This window comes from Tupaia chinensis, unplaced genomic scaffold, assembly GCF_000334495.1.
Source record: "Tupaia chinensis unplaced genomic scaffold, TupChi_1.0 Scaffold144276_1, whole genome shotgun sequence".
Lineage (NCBI taxonomy): Eukaryota > Metazoa > Chordata > Mammalia > Scandentia > Tupaiidae > Tupaia > Tupaia belangeri.
This window is the reverse complement of record NW_006204133.1, coordinates 6,081,613-6,098,543: the sequence shown is the minus strand read 5'-3', so window position 1 is coordinate 6,098,543 and position 16,931 is coordinate 6,081,613. Positions and strand designations below refer to the sequence as shown.

The window sequence follows — 16,931 nt, the reverse complement described above, 5'->3', positions numbered from 1 at the left end:
AGACAGACAGACAGAAAGAGAGAAATCACCTCCCTGGTGGTGGCCATACCAAAATCCCTTCTCCTCCATTCTCTTCTCAGGATTTTGGGCAAACATGCACATATGTCCAGCACTGAGTTTTAAGCCACCAGGTCTGGGACTAGAACCTCAGTCAACTACGTGGGAATCCAGCATCCTTAACCACCACGCCACCTGCCAGCGCCCAGAAGCAGCTTCTTTTTAACTTAACATCCAAGGTAAATGATGATCAACATCATGAGCAACTTAAAGAAATCCACCACTGATGTGTCCCAACCTAAGGAGTACCCAGACACATTGATTTATGTATTCTTTTAACATAATACCAAATTGAAAATTTCACTGTATTTTTAAAGACACAGGCTTGAGGGACCAGCAGATGGCATGACAGTTACATGGCTGGACTCCCACACGGCCTGACTGCAATTCAGGTCCTGGAATCTGCGGTTTCAAACTCACGCCAGGAGCGTGTGCATGAGTGCCCAAAATCCTGAGAGGAGAATGGAGGAGAAGGATCACAACATGGACACCCTCCCTGGGGGCTGATTCCTCTCTTTATCTCTCTGGAGAGTGCATGTGCTCTACAGCAAAAATCTCCCTAAAAAAATACAGGATACAGGTTTGAGATTACTCTCCTTTTTTCCTTTGAAATGAATTAGGAAAAATACATTTGCGGAAATTTTAGAAGTCTTTTAGTTCATAAAGATCCGTTAGTAGCACGTAGAATAAGGCCCACTAATTTGCAGAACATTTGAGGAGTTTATCAAGTAAAATTGCTACCAAGCATAATCTGGTTAAAAATGATGTGACCTGTTAAAGAGGGATGATCGACTTTGAAAGAACTGACATTTTTAACGTTATCTCTACATTGAACATAACAGTAATTTTCAATGATACACGCGCTCTCCTGAATGGCCCTCCATATGAATAAAAAGTGAAACTACTCCCCAGAAAAACAGCAACCGAATAGCTGAGCAGCGGTGCGCTGTGGCAGGGCTGTGGCAGTGCTTTCGTGTCATGCCCATACCCCGAGAATCAGCTGCTGGTCCTTCTACCTGGCAGTTAATAACACGGCTGACGATATGATCACGAGGGGCTTCACAAGTCATTCTTTCAGGAGCAACACGAACAGAAATCCAGATCTCAAAGGATAAAAGAGCGAGCAGGCATGTCTGCACCGGGACAGACCATCTTCTAACACCTTTGGGATGAGCTGGAGATTATCAGGGGCAGGAGAGGACTGAGGACAGGCTGAAATCCGGACAGCAAAGACGGTCGATCTATCACACAACAGGACCCCTCGTCTTCAACAACAGGGACCAGGAACATTGGGAGATTCAAACGATGAAAGCAAAGGCCTCTGTGCCAACCCCAAGCAGTTGCCCAAGCAGCAGGAAGGAGAGTGGCGAACACGAGGGCTCAGAGCAGGTGAGCACAGAGAGCTGGTGCAGCGGCAGGGATGTCGACACTGGAGGAATACGACTGCCATGGGCCCCAAGCCAACAGGCTGCTCGTCTCCTGTTCGCTTACACTGCGCAGCCAAGGGAGGGCGACGTCGGGGGAGAAGCAGGATCCTTCTTCAGAACAGGCAGGCTCAAAGTTCAAGAAGAAGAAGAAGGACCAAGTATGGGACTGGAGGACAGAGGAAGGATAGGAGCAGGACCTATCCACGGGCATGAGCTGGAGGAAGGACCAGAGACAGCAAAGCTGTTTTGGAATGTGAGAAGGCAGGAGTTCGTGTGCGGCAAGCTCTCCACGAATGCCCTTCTTTCGTGGTGTTTCCAGAGCTGAAGATGCCATACTAACACTGCAGGTGTTCGACAGGGAACACCAGCTCCACAGTTGCCTCCTGCAGACCCTGATGCACACCGCTTCTAAAAGTTTCACTTTTATGTGAGGGCCAAGTCACAAAGCAAGGAAAAAAAAAAAAAAATAGAGTTGCACTGAAACATTTAAGGAAAAGCATCATCTCCAGGAACTTCATTCTACCTATAAACATGGGCCAAGTGCCTGCCGTGGCTTTTTAATTTTCTTTCTTCTGTGAAGAAATAGGGATCAATGTTCCTTCCAAGCTTTGTCTGCCAAAAGGAGAGCCCGTGCACACAGACCACACCTCTCTATTCACGGACCTGCAAGGCGGACGGGCATCCCAGGAGCCTTCTGTCCTGTCATCAGCCCTGCCAACGATCACCGGCCACTCTGAGGAGAACTTCACTAAAGGACAGCCCTTCAGGACAGAAGACACGACGCAGGGCAGTGGCAGGACACCTACCCCATAAGGCAGCACACAGGATCTCGGAGTTAAACCTCTTCTTATATTTGCGAATCTCAGGGGTGTCGCTCTGTGGCCGAGTGTTGGTGGGATTCACATTGACCACCGAGCCCTTCCGGGTGGGATCTTGCCTTATGGCTTCTGGTCTCATTCCATCGCAGGAAAATCCCACTGAAACACAGCACATCGGAAGTCATTTTTCACATGCACGCATGCACACAGCACCTGCCACCCTCTCCCACTATTCTGTGAGTCAGTGTACGTATGCCATAACAATGCTCTGCCCCGGAGAAGAAACCTATGAGACATGTATGTGGAGAAAGGAGCTGCAGCTCGCGGCATGTATAGCAATGCAGTGGGTTGGGAGGTCTCTGAGCCCGAGGCTCATGCCTCTGAGCAACCAGCATGCCATGCCTGAGCCCCCTGAGAGAGCAACGCAAAGTGATTGAGTCCTGCAGGGCAGCTGCTTGTCTGTCGTTCCTGTACTTACCCACGGAAGTCACTGTGGTCCCGCTAGATGGAGAAATCTGTAGTAATCGGGGGTCTATAAAAGGTGTAAAGGAGGAGGAAGATTTGTGTTTCTGGAGTGTGCTACTAGCGGACTGAGTCTGTAATGTAAATTTCAATTTTATTAATACATATGACATTTGAAAGGCGAACATTAAAAAACATTTCAACCTACTTCTATACTGCACTAGTTCCCGGTATAAAGCCTGATCCCTTTTGCATCCTTCCCCAAAAACACTTCGCAGGGAGCCTCTTCATGGACACTCAGAGAGGGGGCTGGACCTGCTGCAGAGATACCCCAGAAACACGCCAAGCATGGCTCATCCCGGAGAGCAAGCCGGCCAGCTCCAGGAACACCCACCCTTCACACGCCTGGCTTTTTAATTTTTTTAATTAAATAAACAATTACGATAAAAACACCTAAAAGAGGTCTGAAACGCCTGACCTCAATTCACCAATTTCTAACGTTACTCTCCTACCCAAAAGAAGTCCAAATAATTTATACTGGAACATTGGAAAACCTTAACTTAGTTTTATTCATTTATTTTTTAAGTGAGCCTCTTGCCAGGAAGCTACAGAAGTTTCCGTTATCATCATTCTAGGTGCATCACCATTAAACCCACACTGAACAAGAGCTCGTTAGTCAAAGATGCAAACAACAGAGGCATATCCTTTTATCTTTGTAGGAGCACTAGTGTTTTTGGTTAATAATGTAACTTAAGACAAAAAAAAAAACAAAGAAAGTGAAACAAATTGTTAAGTGGAAATGTAATGACAATTAAAAACAAAACAAACAGAAAAATAAACTTGCCAGTTTAGTGAGTTAAGGGTTATAGAAAATTTCTGTACATTAGAGCAAATGGAGCAAAGTTTAAAATTTAAACGTAAGGAGAAATGTAAGTGTGGGTGGATATTATATCTCAGGAGATAAAAAGAACATGTCTGATCAGGTGCTTTGTCCTGTACCATCTCTGCCTCCACGGACACCTGAAGTCACCATGTCCTGAGCCCACACACCCTCCTAAAGCTCCCTACCTGATATGCCACCCCCCAAGTCCCTCCTTCTGAATCTGTGGCCAGGCTGGCCAATGGCCCACGTGAGGCGAGCCTGCCTAGGGAGCATCCACTTCTCCTGCTCTCCTCTCCCTGAGAAGAGGGAAGCCTTTCCTGATTCTAACAAAGGGCCCAAAATGGGCCTCGGCAGTGGTAAGTGCTCACGCCGACCGAAGACTGACTGAAGCGAGTGTCAGTTTCCGCCTCCCTCGCCTGTTAGAAAGTGCACTGACACCACACCTCCTGTGGAGTCAGACGGCCTGTGTCATAACAGGGTGCTCCAGGGGACTCTGTCCCTGCCCTGGGGGTAGAACCCTGTTCAGAGAGCACTCACCCAGCTAGCACCCAGGCCCAGCACCACAGCCACACCTGGAGACAAGCACACCACATTTCCCACGCACGGCTTTACATTAAAAGCACACTCAGACTGCCATCTTTCCTGCTTAACATCTGAATTTTCTAGGTTTTCCCTGAAAAGCATTCGGCCTCTTCTTAAAACTCCTGAATGATTGCAAATTTTAACAAAAGAAATCCTTTTAACAGGGTTGGTGAAAATAAGAGTAACCAACCAAAAACCACCCCCCAAAAAAGAAAAAGGAAAAAAACAACAAAAAACAACAGACTGGCCCTGTTTGAAGGAGATTACTGGACAGGATAGCAAATTCATCCAGATAAGGCCAAATCTGCTTAACCAAACTTGCCTACGCTTAATTCACTGAACGAAAAGGGCAGACTCCACAAATAACTACAAGAATTTCATGCCAAATACATAATGGGTTTGAGAACACAGCAATCATTTCATTTCTTAAAAAATAAACTAGAGAAAGAAAGCCATGCAACTACACTTTTCTAGAGGGAATACACAGTGAACCAGCAAGTTTGGAGGGAAATCGATCTAGGGTTAAGGGATTTGTAGGCAGATCTGAAACATGTTACTCGGGGGTGGGGGTGGGGGTGGGGAGACAGGGAGGTGACAGAAGAAAGCAGGGCGGGTAGGGAAGGGGCAGGGGTGGTGGAAAGGTCTCCTTTGCACACTAGCTCCTAGGCAGTGGTCTAACCCCAGGAGAGCAGCCAGCTGTGGTGCGAGACATACCTCATTAGCAGTGAGCTTGTCCTGGGGTGTCTGTGGGGACATGGTGGGTGTCGGCTGGCTGGAGGATGGGGAGGAGGAGGTGGAGGAAGTGGAGGAGGAATGGCTTTGCTGTAAGAGATCTGGCAAGAGGTGAATGCGACCGGCAAAGCCATTGCTCTCATGATGGCTGGCACGCTTTTGGTCAACTGTACTCTGTAGAAAAAACAGGCACACTGGTCTCGCTCAAGCGCTGCTGAAATTGCCTACAACCCTACTGATACCTGCTTGTTGACGGTGCTGTGTGACCTTTCAAAGTCTGTGACATTACCAAGGAGCTCCTAGGAAAGGACCCTGAAACGGCTCACACTTCCTTTCCAAATGCCGAAGTTGAGCCAACAGAACCCCAAGTCCCTCTTCTGATGGCTCCATCTGGTGGCCACACATCTTGGGCAGAGTGCTTAGCCTGGTTTCCCTGTCGCACTAACTTCTGTGACCAAAACCTTGAACCCTTCTTTTTCTTTTTTCAGTGTTTCTATCTAAAGCTCTAGAACATACCCCCTGGCTTCCTTCGATCCTGGTCTTCCCCACGCCCTTCCTACTTGCCATCCGGATGCATGGCCGGAGCATGAAACACACTCGAGGCAAAGCCCAAAATGACAGACAGGTGCCTAGACCTACTTACGTGAGAAGTCTACCACTTTAATTAAGTCTAAGCTAAGAAATAAACAGTTGTAAAATTTAGTGATCCAACTGAGCACGCCTGGGAGGTACACGTTCATTGTTCAATAAACAAGCAAACTAATATTGAGGAACACGGAAGAGAGACCTCCCACCCTGTGCTCTCCACATCTGTGGGCTGTGATGAAGTGTGTCCTGCCTGGCCGTCCGCTCCTACCGCGGCATGGCAGACACCCGAGCTTGGTGCTCTTGGCAGGGCCACTGGGACTCCTCTGCCACAGACTCGAATCTGCTGCCTCCCTCTGCAAGCCCGTTTAAGGGCTCCCTGTGGCTCTTCTACCGCTCAGACACAGACTGTGAGACTCAGCGTGGTGCTCAGATGAGGGCTGCCGCAGACATGCAGGGGAGCAGATGTGGGGTGGAGGACTACTCGCACCGTCCTGGCATGCAGCAAGACCTACCGCCCTAGCCCGCGCTCTACCCTCTGGGTCTTGTTAATGTGAAAACAGATGATGATGTAGAAACAGCATGAGTGAGTGGATGAGCAAGTGGGTTAATGACCACAGGAGAAGCTTAGCCTCTGACAACAGAGAGGACACGGGTACCTGGCGGACGATCAGGGTGCCCTCCTTGGACGGGGTCATGGCCGGCTCACTTTCTACATCGTCATGGACAATCATGGTCTTCACAGACTCCGTCTCGCCATTGCTCAAATTTAGAGACGACCTGCGGAAAATACCCACGAGTCAAGGGCCCGAATGCCACCAGTCGAGGACATGCTGCTCAGACCCCACACCTGCTCAAAGCCCTAAACGAGACAAGGCTACAGGAAGAGCTTCCTCAAGGAAAGCACATGGTTAGCTATCTCCCTTCAACAAAGAATTTCCTTCCGGTGCCGTCTGAGTGTGTGTTTCTGAGCACACACGTATGGTTACAGCAGTCACATCACACTAACAGTGTGTTTTATATCTTCAAATTCACTGGAAAAAATAAAGTACACGCTAGGGTGTTGAAGGGAGGCACGTGTGCACACACATACGTGCGCACACAGAAGGGCGAAACACCAAGGTGCCTGCTGTGGAATCAACAAGGAGAAGCTGCGTGCTCCTGGAACCCCATGGCAAGCACACAGAGAAAAACCCTCTGGGTATGACAGGGAAAGGCGGCCCGTGGGAATGCTCTCATCCTCCCTAAACTACACCAAGGACTGACGCTGCTCGGGTGTCCTCGGGTCCGGAGGTGGACTCGTCGGCCCCTTCCTGTTCCACGTCATCGTCCTCCTCGTCCGTCGTCCCGGACTCCTCGCTGGAGGAGGAGTAGTCCGTCACTTTGTGAGGCGGTCGCACGTCTTCCACAGCTCGAAGCTCCTTGGCCAGCGCGGTCAAGTCCTAGCGCACAGGACAGAAGAAAGAGAGTGAGGCTGGGGCAAGGAAGGGAGGAAGAGAAGTTTATTTCAGCTACCCCTGAACAGCCACAATGTCGGCTTCATGAAACTGGTCCATACTAGTCAAAGATGAGGTGAGCGCTCAGGGTTTTTGATAGAAAGGACAAGAAAAGTCAAAGATAACTATTTTTTTTTTAAAAAGAAGATTCCTCCAAAATCAAAGATACTGTGTATATTCAAAGCCCACTAACAATAAAAAACGTAACACCTGCATAGGGTAAGTTGATGGCATCTTTCAACTCCAAATTAAGGTGAAGTTCTAGATTAAAGAGCATACATATGGGGCCAGCAGGTAACGTGGAGGTTAAGGTGCTGTACCCCCACCTGGCCAACCATCCAACCAAGCCCCAGACCCGGCAGCTTGCTTTCTCACTTTCTCTCTCATCCATACTGTCTTTCTATGAGTGTGCACACCTTACAGCAAATTGAAAATCATATTAAATCGAATCAAGTCAAACCATTTTTTAGAAAAAGTATAGACAGATCCTTGGGATCTGTTGCAAAGACATCTGCCTACATGACAAAGTCTTCTTTTAAAAGTGTTTTCCAGAAAACTAGTTAAACAGACATGATTTTAAGTATTTCTATTTTCTATGTGTATTAGAATCCCAAACCTGTAGGGAAGTGAGAAGACTGTGGTGAGCCCCAAGACATGACCCATACCTCGCCTCACCAATGGTTAACAACCTGCCATGTTCTTAAGCAGCTGGTGGCCCATGAAGACAGAGGGCCCCATGTGCTCTGAGAGTGGAAGGCTCGGGTGGCTTCCTTGCAGCCTCCTCCTTCGAGCCATCCCCACATTTCCCCACAAAACTGGGATATACAGCGAATATGCACATCAGAAAGTCTACAGAAAACTTGTCCAAAAAGCACTTCATTTTCTTTTACTCTTCTGTACTGAGATTCTTTAAGATTCAATTTACCAAATACAAGTCTCACAAGTGGTTATTTATACCACTCCTTTTTATATAAAAGTCCCAATTTCATCTTTGCACTTGAGAATTCTATTTTAAAGTCATGAGTTTTGAAAACAGTAGGCTCTGTAGCTATTTTTCTTTTTATTTTTGGCAGTTCCAACTTAGTTTTCTTCTTTTCTACACTGAGAGTGTGTTTCCTTTTTGGTCTTGAGCCTCTGCAGTGATAAAGTCTTGGGCCTTGAGTCTTGCTGTTTCATGATTATAGCTGCAGCTTTTTAAATAGTTATTCAGAAAAGCTACATTTAATACAAACAATAAATGATGCAACGAATGGTGTGTGTTAAGAAAGCTGACACAGGGCCAGCCATGGCGGTGTGTCCTGTGCTGGTGCTCGGGGGTCTTGGGGTTCCGATCCCGAGTTGACGTGAACACACCAGGCACACCTTGGATCGACTGGATGGAGGGCTGGCGGAGGACCACACTGTGTCAGCACCCTTCTGGAGGTCCCTGACTCTCTCTCATGAGAAATAGATAAATAAATGTAAAAACAAAGAAAAGAAAAGAAAGCTGAAGTGAGTTTCAAGGTTTTCAAATCCTAGACAAGAGCAAAACACTGTGTCGGGAAGGAGAGGGATGCAGCTGGGGTATGTGCTCAGCTCAATGCAGGTGGCGCTGCTCTGAGGTGGACGTGTTAGAGGCGGACTTACCACTTCACCCTGTGGCATGTGGCAGTTCCGTGGTCCGAGAAGCCATTGTTGGTGAGGGAGGCCCAGCACGAGGAAGCAGGGAGGAGAACGGGAGAGAGAGAAGCACTGAGATCAGGTCAGGCAGGAAATCAGACCCCCACAGGCTCCAGCTTCCACAGTGTGCCCCGGCCACGCAGTCAGGTAAACAGCACGGATGAGAGGAGGGGCACGAGAAACAGTCACAACCCCACCCCAACAGGTGAGGTTCAGAAGGTGATTTTAAAATTCATTTAAAGCCAGCATGGCAAAGGCCCAACTTATCAAACGTAAATAGAGGCTAATGCCAAGCAGAGAGATACAAAGGTCTCTCTGCCTCTTCTAGTTTGAAAGATGGGTTTTCCTGGGCGGAAACTCCGTTAGAGAAAAGCTACAGTTCGCTCTGTGTCCCTCTGTAAGTGCACGCGTGAAGCACAGGAAGAGGTTTCACTCCATGAGCATTTCCTATAGGGAGTAAGGTGACTAAGGGTGGGGACTGCAGGGGGGGACACAAATGTGCCCGGGGTTTGGGTCACTTCTCGGAATGCCCAACACTAGCAGACGGAACCTCGGGCTTCCCAATCACATTTTGAAAAGAAAGCTCTCACTCAACCCAAAACAAGTAAAAGTGATTCTGTGCGATTCTTACAGCAGGCTTGAGTGGTCTAAAAACTTCTTTTTTGTCCTCAGGTTTCTTTGCTGCGTTCTCAAGGCGCTGAGAGGGGGAGCCTTCTGACTTAGATGATGCTGTGGGGTTTGACGGAGACAGAACGGCAGACACGTGAACACCAGGAACGGTCACGGCACAGTCCCAGCCCAGCTGGCCTTCTGCTCCCTCTCAACCCCCTTTCCCCACCCATGTCAGGGTCTCCACAGGCCCCTCCATCACCACACTCTACTCCACGTGTTCACTAGGAACTCCACGGTAAGCCACTAACAAGGCAGGGGCCTTCGCTACCCATTACGGCAAGCCAGTAAACATAACCAGCATCAATGACAGCGCAGACCTGGAGTCCATTCTGACGTGACGGGGCTCCCACGCCAACTCGGGGATGGCCCAGCAGCCGAGCAGCCAGATGCTGCATAGAAGAGGCCGATTCCCACATGGCTGACCAAGAGGCCAAACCCCACCTGGCTGACCACGGTGTGAATTTCGGCCCCAACCCCAGAAGCTTTAAAAAAACCACAGGCCTATGTGTGTGTAGGCCAGGACCCTGATGGAATGGAGAACTAGAGGAAAAGGACTGCAGCATGACCAGGCCCTTGTTCAAGGCCGCTCCTTCCTCCTCCATCCACTCCCTCAGGCCCTCCCGCATTTAAAAAAAAAAGAATCCAGCTCAAACAGTCAGCTAATTACTTGGGGCAAGTTAATTAACTGCTGTAAGATATAAGGTCCTCGCAGTGCTAGGAGCATGTGAAGTTCTCAAAGTGAGTTCTTTAGGATTAAAATGCTCATGAGCGTCACCTGCACCTTCCACGAAACCACTGGTTGTGATAAATGTGACATGCCAACCACAGGTCTTTTCTGCAAATGAAGAACCAAGGAAAAGTGGCCTACATCTCATTCTGAAGCGTTCTCCGGAGCCGCTCTGAGACCCAGGGTGGGACCCGGGCTGGGAACCCGAGTTGCTGGAGCCCGAGGAGCTGCCACTGTCAGGCCTGGGCACCAGCTTCTCCACTCTCTCCCACAGCAGTCTGGGCTCAATACTGCTGTTAGGGAAGAAGAGAGAACAGTTAACGCACCCTCCCCAGACACAGCTCCAAATCAGACACTTGTGCACGAAGCTACCCCTGACGTCTGAAACGGAGAGCAGAGAAAGGGCCCACAAACAGCATTTAATACCCGTGGTCCACAGGTCATGAGAGCATTCGCGAATTTTATCTCGGATATCTTAAGAAACCAAAATTGCCCAATTACGGTATCATACTGTGAGCAGACCTAAAACCTGTAGCACATGTAAGATGAAATGCTTCTGCTCAGGCTAGAGGCATTGCTTTTCTTTCTTATTTATGTATTTATTTATTTATTTATTGTAAAGAGAGAATTTTGCTATAGGGCGTGTGTGCTTGCCAGAGAGACAGAAAGTGAGAAATCACCCCCAGCAGGGGGGATGGCATACCACAGTCCCTTCTCCTCCATCTTCTCTTGGGATTTTGGGCACGCACACACACATGCCCTGCATGAGTTTTAAGCCACCGGGTTCAGGACCTGAACTTGAGTACGTGGTTGACCATGTGGGAGTCCAGCAATGTAACCATTATGCCATCTGCTGGTCCCAGCATTGCCATTCTTTGTCACAGCTACAAACTTAGTCTTAACTTTACAAAGATTCTATTCAGGGCTGGATCCATGGTCTAGTAGTTAAGGAAGCTGGATACCACATAGCTGACTATGGTTCAAATCCCAGGCCTGGAAGCTTGAAAAACAGGCCAAGTACGTATGCATGTGTGCCTCCAATCCAGACAGGATGGAGAAATGGGTTGTGGCATGATCATTCTCCAATGGGGACACTTTTTCCCTTCCTCCTCCCTCTGTCTCTCTCTGACAAGCACACATGCCCTATGGCAATTAGAACAATGAGTTTAAAAGAGAAAAGATTCCACTTATAAAATTACATGCAAAATTAGAATCCATTCTGGGCTGTTTCTCTCACCCAGCCATCACTGCCCTCCAAAACCAGCCCTTACAAAGGTACTCCCTTGTGTTCACCGTGTTACAAAATGGTACAGAAAGCACTGGGTGGGATGGACAGATCAGCACACATTTGCTAGGTAAGAATTACTGCCCAGACATAGTCATAGGTCTTTTTTGCAAATGAAGAAGGAGTTCCAAGAGACTGATAACAGCCTGGGTTGTTAGAGGGGAAAGGACCAAGCAAAAGTGGCCTACATCTCATTCTAAAGTGTTCCCCAGAGGCGCTCTGAGACCCAGGGCGGGATCCGAGCCGGGAACCCGAGTTGCTGAAGCCCATAGTTCCCCCTGGTCGCTGGGACTGAGGGGTTCTTTGAAGCTTCTGAGTTATGGGCCTCCAGCCACTTGAGTTACACCAAGGTTCCACGTGCAGGAGGCTGACCTCAGAGACTGGTGGTGATGAAGCTGTTCGATGGAACTTTCTGTGGTGAGGAGAGCATTGTGTATCGGAGCTGCATAATCACATAACCACTTATACTTGTGCCTAGAGAGCCCTTGAAATATGACTGGTACAACTAAGGAGTAAGGTCCTAAATGTATTTCATTTTTAAGTTAAATCTAAATTTAAGAAGTCTGTGTGGCTCATGGGACTGTCCTGAGCAGACCAGCTCTAGAACCTACAAAAGCCGCTGCTTGGTTGTTCACTGATTCACAGCAGACCGACCACCAATCCCTTCTGGGATTTCTACCCCACTCCAAAGGCCTTCGCATGCCCTTGAGATTAAAAAAAAAAGCTTCCTCTGATGATAGTTCTCCTATAAGCCTCTGCCCTGCCATTCCTTCCAGGCACTCTCACAGAGACTGGGAGTCTTCCCTCGAAATACGACCGCACACATCTGGGTTCGAACCCTGGCTGTCCTCCGGAGCTCTTGGCTGCTGCTCCTGCTCACAGAGGTCACGGCTGTTTTTGCTTCCCATCATCTTTGCTCATGAGCATTTTTATAAAGGCAGACAGTGAGACTGTAGCAAACCACATGGTAAAACTGTCTTCAGTCTTCCCGCCCCTCTCCGAATACCTGGTGGAGTTTCTCTGTCCTGCTTGGCTGTTTTGCTGACCACTGCCCTGCAGTGGGGAATCCCGACGGGACAAAACCGGGGAACGTGACGTTGTTCTCACAGGAACCTTGAGGTGGGAAACAGAATAATTACGTGGCTGAAAACATGAGCAGGAGAAAAAAGAGACGTTCCTAACCAAAACATACTCGAACACAGTCCTAATTACACTGCCTTCCTACGACTGACCCCGCCCCCACCCCAACCCAACCCTGTCTGTCCTCCACTGACAAAATGGGGAGAGAAAATTTAGGCCACGGCACCGAAGGAGCCGGTACGAACAGCCTCTCTAACTTCTGTAAGTTATGTGATGCCAGCACTAAGGCGTGGTTGCAAGGGACATGTACAGTATTTTGGTGAGATCACGTGGAATTAGGAAAATCAGCTGAAGAAATCAATGGCCTACAATGGATCAGCAAGAAGCAAGGACTGGCAAGGAAGCAAGGAAATACTCAGAGAAGCAAATTCCAAGTGCAGGTTAAAAAAAGAAATTCCTAAAATGTGCTCTCTTGATTAATTTCATCATTTAAAATAAAAAAACTATATTTAAAAAAAAATCATTCTTTGAAATTATTCATTTTTTTTCTTTATGGGTCCTTTTCTAAACATTTTGGTATTAGTTACTGGTGCAAAACACCACACAGCTTCTGTCTACGTTTGTAAGAAAACTGCTAAGTGAGGATTCTGTTCATTCCAGAAACATATTCCTCATGGACTCACTCTTGAATCAGTTTGCTCTTACGTTGAAGTACAGAGTTAGCAATAGCGATAAAAAGCTAACTGGCCACGGGCTACATGTAACTGCCAACTATGGAAATTTCTCTCCACCATAAAAAAATTCCTTTGAAATTTCATTGCCCCTTTAATTCTGGTGAAGTCACCGTACCCTTAATTAAAATAAATATTTTAAAAATAATAACAACAAAAAGGAAGAAGAAGCACACGTCTGTCTTTCTGCTCCTTACCCTTGGAGGCACCTCGTCACTGTCTGATCTAGACCAAGCCTTTTGGGTGGGGTCAGGCAGCTCCGACTTAGAGTCAGAGCTCTGAGTGAGCCCCTCACTGCGGGAAGGTGGACATGGGTCCTGAGAACGAAGATGGTGCTGTGCAAATTTGGGAGGAGAAGGGTCACTGAAGGAATGGGATCGCGAGACAGGGGAAACATTGTTCTTGAGAGATGCCAGGTGGGACCACTGTACCTTACGAGAAAACAAAACACAAAACATTCAATGCGTTCTGCATAAAACGGGCTTTTCTGGTCAATACCAAATCCAAAGCAGGAACTGGCAAAGGGGGTGCAAACAGGAGGCACAGCAGCAGGTAAAGCCAGGACTGTGACATTACACTCCAGGGAGGAAGCGGTCTGGGGAGCACAGTCGTAGAAAAGAACACATGTACATTCAGAAGGAAAGCTCTTTTCATATCCAGACAAACATTACAGATAGCAGTAAGCATGAAGTTTCCTTACAAAGGGGGAAGGTGCCCTGCAGGCACATCCTTGTCAAAGCAGAGAGGTTAGAGGCAGAGGAAGGTGGAAAATCGCAAGTGAGGGACACTGTCCGACACGCGAACCTGCCTAGCCATCCTCATGTTCCCTGGCAGGGTAAGATTTCAGACCAGGTACCAAGAACACAGCACACTGATCGGGCAAAAACGCACCCTCATGTTCATACTTAAAAACACCCAAGTTTTCAAATATGCAAATAAGTTTTCTCATTTCTCAAGATTTAAAACACTCATAACCTCGATTTCTCCATTTACCTTTATACTAGTTAGAAAAAAAATTGTGATTTCTTTAAATTCAGTATCATAGATTCCCTTAGTCTGCTGTTGGGGTATTCCTTTTACTGGACAATTCACAAAAATAAATATAAAAATTACTTGTCGGGGGACCAGCAGATGGCATTATGATTACGTCGTTGGACTTCCATGTAGTCGACCACGGTTCAAGTCCCAGACCCAGTGACTTGAAACTCAGGCCAGGTGTGTGTGTGTGTGTGTGTGTGTGTGTATCCCCAAGATCCTGAGAGGAGAATGGAGGGGAAAGTATTGCAGCGTGACCATCCTCCTGGGGGTTGATTTCTCACTTTCTGTCTGTCTTCTCTCTTGGGCGAGTGCACATGCCTTATAGCAAAAAAATCTCTCTCTCTCAAAAAAATTACTTTGGCTGAGTTTAGTTGGGGGAACAATTCTGGAACAATCTATAAGACATTTTCATTAAATGATATTTTATTATTTTAAAGTAATTGTTCAGTATTATATCATTCTAGCTACATACCTATTACATGAATGTATGTAATTAAAAATGAGAGTCAAAATAGTGCTAACAAGAGAAAAGTTTCCTCCAAAGAATGTTACACGGATATATGCTTCAGCCTAAAGCAGCTTTAGAATAGAAGGAAAAAGGCAACTATTTCCAAGTACTGCATTTGTCAATCCCAAATATAAAAATTCTGCTGTACAATTAATTCAAAGGAAACTCCTATTTTCTAAACTGTCAGTGACCAAATAAAGACTTTTCATTTATAGCAAATTTAAATTTCTGAACAAAAACTTTTATCCTATACACTCGAAATATACCTACACGGGAAAAGTGCAGAGTCTCGGGGTACAGGCGTCATCACGCCTGTTCCGACAGCCTCTCTCCTCGTCCCTGTTTGTGGTTTGCTTTCTCCGCTCTCCTTTCCCTTCCACTCTCTACTCTCTGGAGTCGCCTATCTACTGACCCCTCACAGACGTGCGCCCAGCCCTGCCCACACCCGTGCTTCAGCCCCAGCTTTTCTTCTATTGTTGAACTCTCCCATGCTACTGTCCCCCATCATCCAAGGGGACTACAAATTCTCGAGAGAATCTGTCGCAAGAACGTGAGCTTTTGTCCCACTCCCATGCAAACGTCAGTGATGAGAAAAACTCAGGCTGACGGCTTGTAACCAAAATTCTGACTACACAGCAACAAGGAGGAAAACAGCTATAAGCCAGTGATTTTCAGTGAGAGCGTAGGAATTCCTGTGGTCCTTGCCGGGGGTAGTCTCTGCTGTGTCCTCTCCTCTGTGGACAGCACTGCAGCTTCGCTTAGCCACACAGCACTGAGCCTAAAAGCTCTCCCCAGCTGGACGGGGCCAATGCGACCCAAGGGGGGGTCGTGACCTTTGCCCTTGCCTAAATCTCAGAAAGCCACCGCTCCCTCACTGGATCATAATCTTTTTGGATCATAAAACCTTTGGGAATCTGTTAAAAGGACCTTTTCTTGGAAAGAATGTGCCTCTTTGCACAAATCCAACAATTGTGTATGAAATTTCAGGGCATTATCGGCTCACAGAGGTCAAACCGTAGAACTGGTCGAAAGCCGGGTTCAAGCACTTACTTTTAAAAACTGGGAGAACAGTCTTGGTTCTCCTTCTATGTGTTCATAACACTCTCCAAAACCTAACAAGCCTTTCAAGTGGAAGGAGACACTTAACCTCTGAGCTAGAGAAGGCAAAAAGTTAGATGATGAAGACATAGTTGACTGTAGATACTCTTAGTGAGTACAACATAAACCGAATCCTGTTCCCTATCAATCGAGTGTACGTCCTCCCTGGTCTAAAGTTACTCCTGCCAGTCTCGTGTCATTCCAAGTGGCCCCGCTCTCCTGCGGCCGCCATGAGCAGGCCCGTGGACACTGAGCCATCACGCGAGCCTCCTCGGCCCCCAGCAAAGTGGCTGTTGCTACCTGTGGCTCCGCTGGTCTCTGCAGGGCAGGATGCACAGACTCGGAGTTGCCATTGGAAAAAGACTCTGATCGGGAAGGCACTGGTGGCTCCAATACTCTGCCTGTCTGCTTAGACTGGGCTTCGGGGGAGCTGTGGTTAGTTTTCCTAAATCTATCTTCCACCTGCATCAGAGAATTAGAAGACATAACTCAGTGTTAGTAGGAGAAAAGCAGAAACACTGAAGAAAGTCTGAGGCGGACGGACTCCGAAGAGAAGTGTTCTGTGGTCTTCAGCTCTAAGAGAGGGACAGCGGGGAAGGGGCAGACAAAGCAGCGCTGGGATTTGACAGGAAACAGGAAACACTTCTGAGCATCAAAATTAAGCAAGGCAACCTCTACATCTCCCTCTTGCCCAGAATTCTATGATCCCATACAATGATCAACTAGAAAAAAAATTAACCTGTCACAGCCAACTAAGCCTAGAGATTAAGAGACTGTCACTAGAAATTGAAAACACTATTCATTCTACCCAAAACACAGGCCTGCAGAACCAGCAGCGCTCGGGTTTCTAGAAGTTTCTCTCTGCGAGGGCAGAGGCAGCAGAGCGTGCTATCTGGACAGGCCTCAGCCCCTTTGAGGTGCACCTGCCTGCCCAGCACCCCTCGCTAGTAACTGCCTGGCCACTTCCTGTCCTGAGGCACAGCCCTCGGGCAATCCTCATTCCAGGTTCAGGGAAAGGTAGCCAGATCACTGTTCCTCGCCGCTTCTTTTTTTTTTTTTTTTTTTGGAAAGTTTTTCAATAAGGGGCGGGT

At 47.6% G+C, this 16,931-nt stretch overlaps 1 protein-coding gene across 20 annotated transcripts in view; it reads right to left on the bottom strand.

Moving 5' to 3' along the window:
* The window catches only part of MAP4K4 (mitogen-activated protein kinase kinase kinase kinase 4), a gene marked incomplete at its 5' end in the record, with an annotated part of 213,826 nt that overhangs the window by 18,227 nt on the left and 178,668 nt on the right, over positions 1-16,931 (bottom strand). For 3 of the 20 annotated variants that reach the window (XM_014583398.2, XM_014583401.2, XM_014583402.2), the window contains 11 exon segments: positions 2,291-2,461; positions 2,781-2,898; positions 4,944-5,135; positions 6,206-6,326; positions 6,813-6,988; positions 8,669-8,677; positions 9,333-9,430; positions 10,242-10,393; positions 12,392-12,498; positions 13,394-13,627; positions 16,141-16,302. In XM_014583398.2, coding sequence (XP_014438884.1) covers positions 2,291-2,461; positions 2,781-2,898; positions 4,944-5,135; positions 6,206-6,326; positions 6,813-6,988; positions 8,669-8,677; positions 9,333-9,430; positions 10,242-10,393; positions 12,392-12,498; positions 13,394-13,627; positions 16,141-16,302 — 1,540 coding nt within the window. 20 annotated transcript variants of the gene reach the window in all.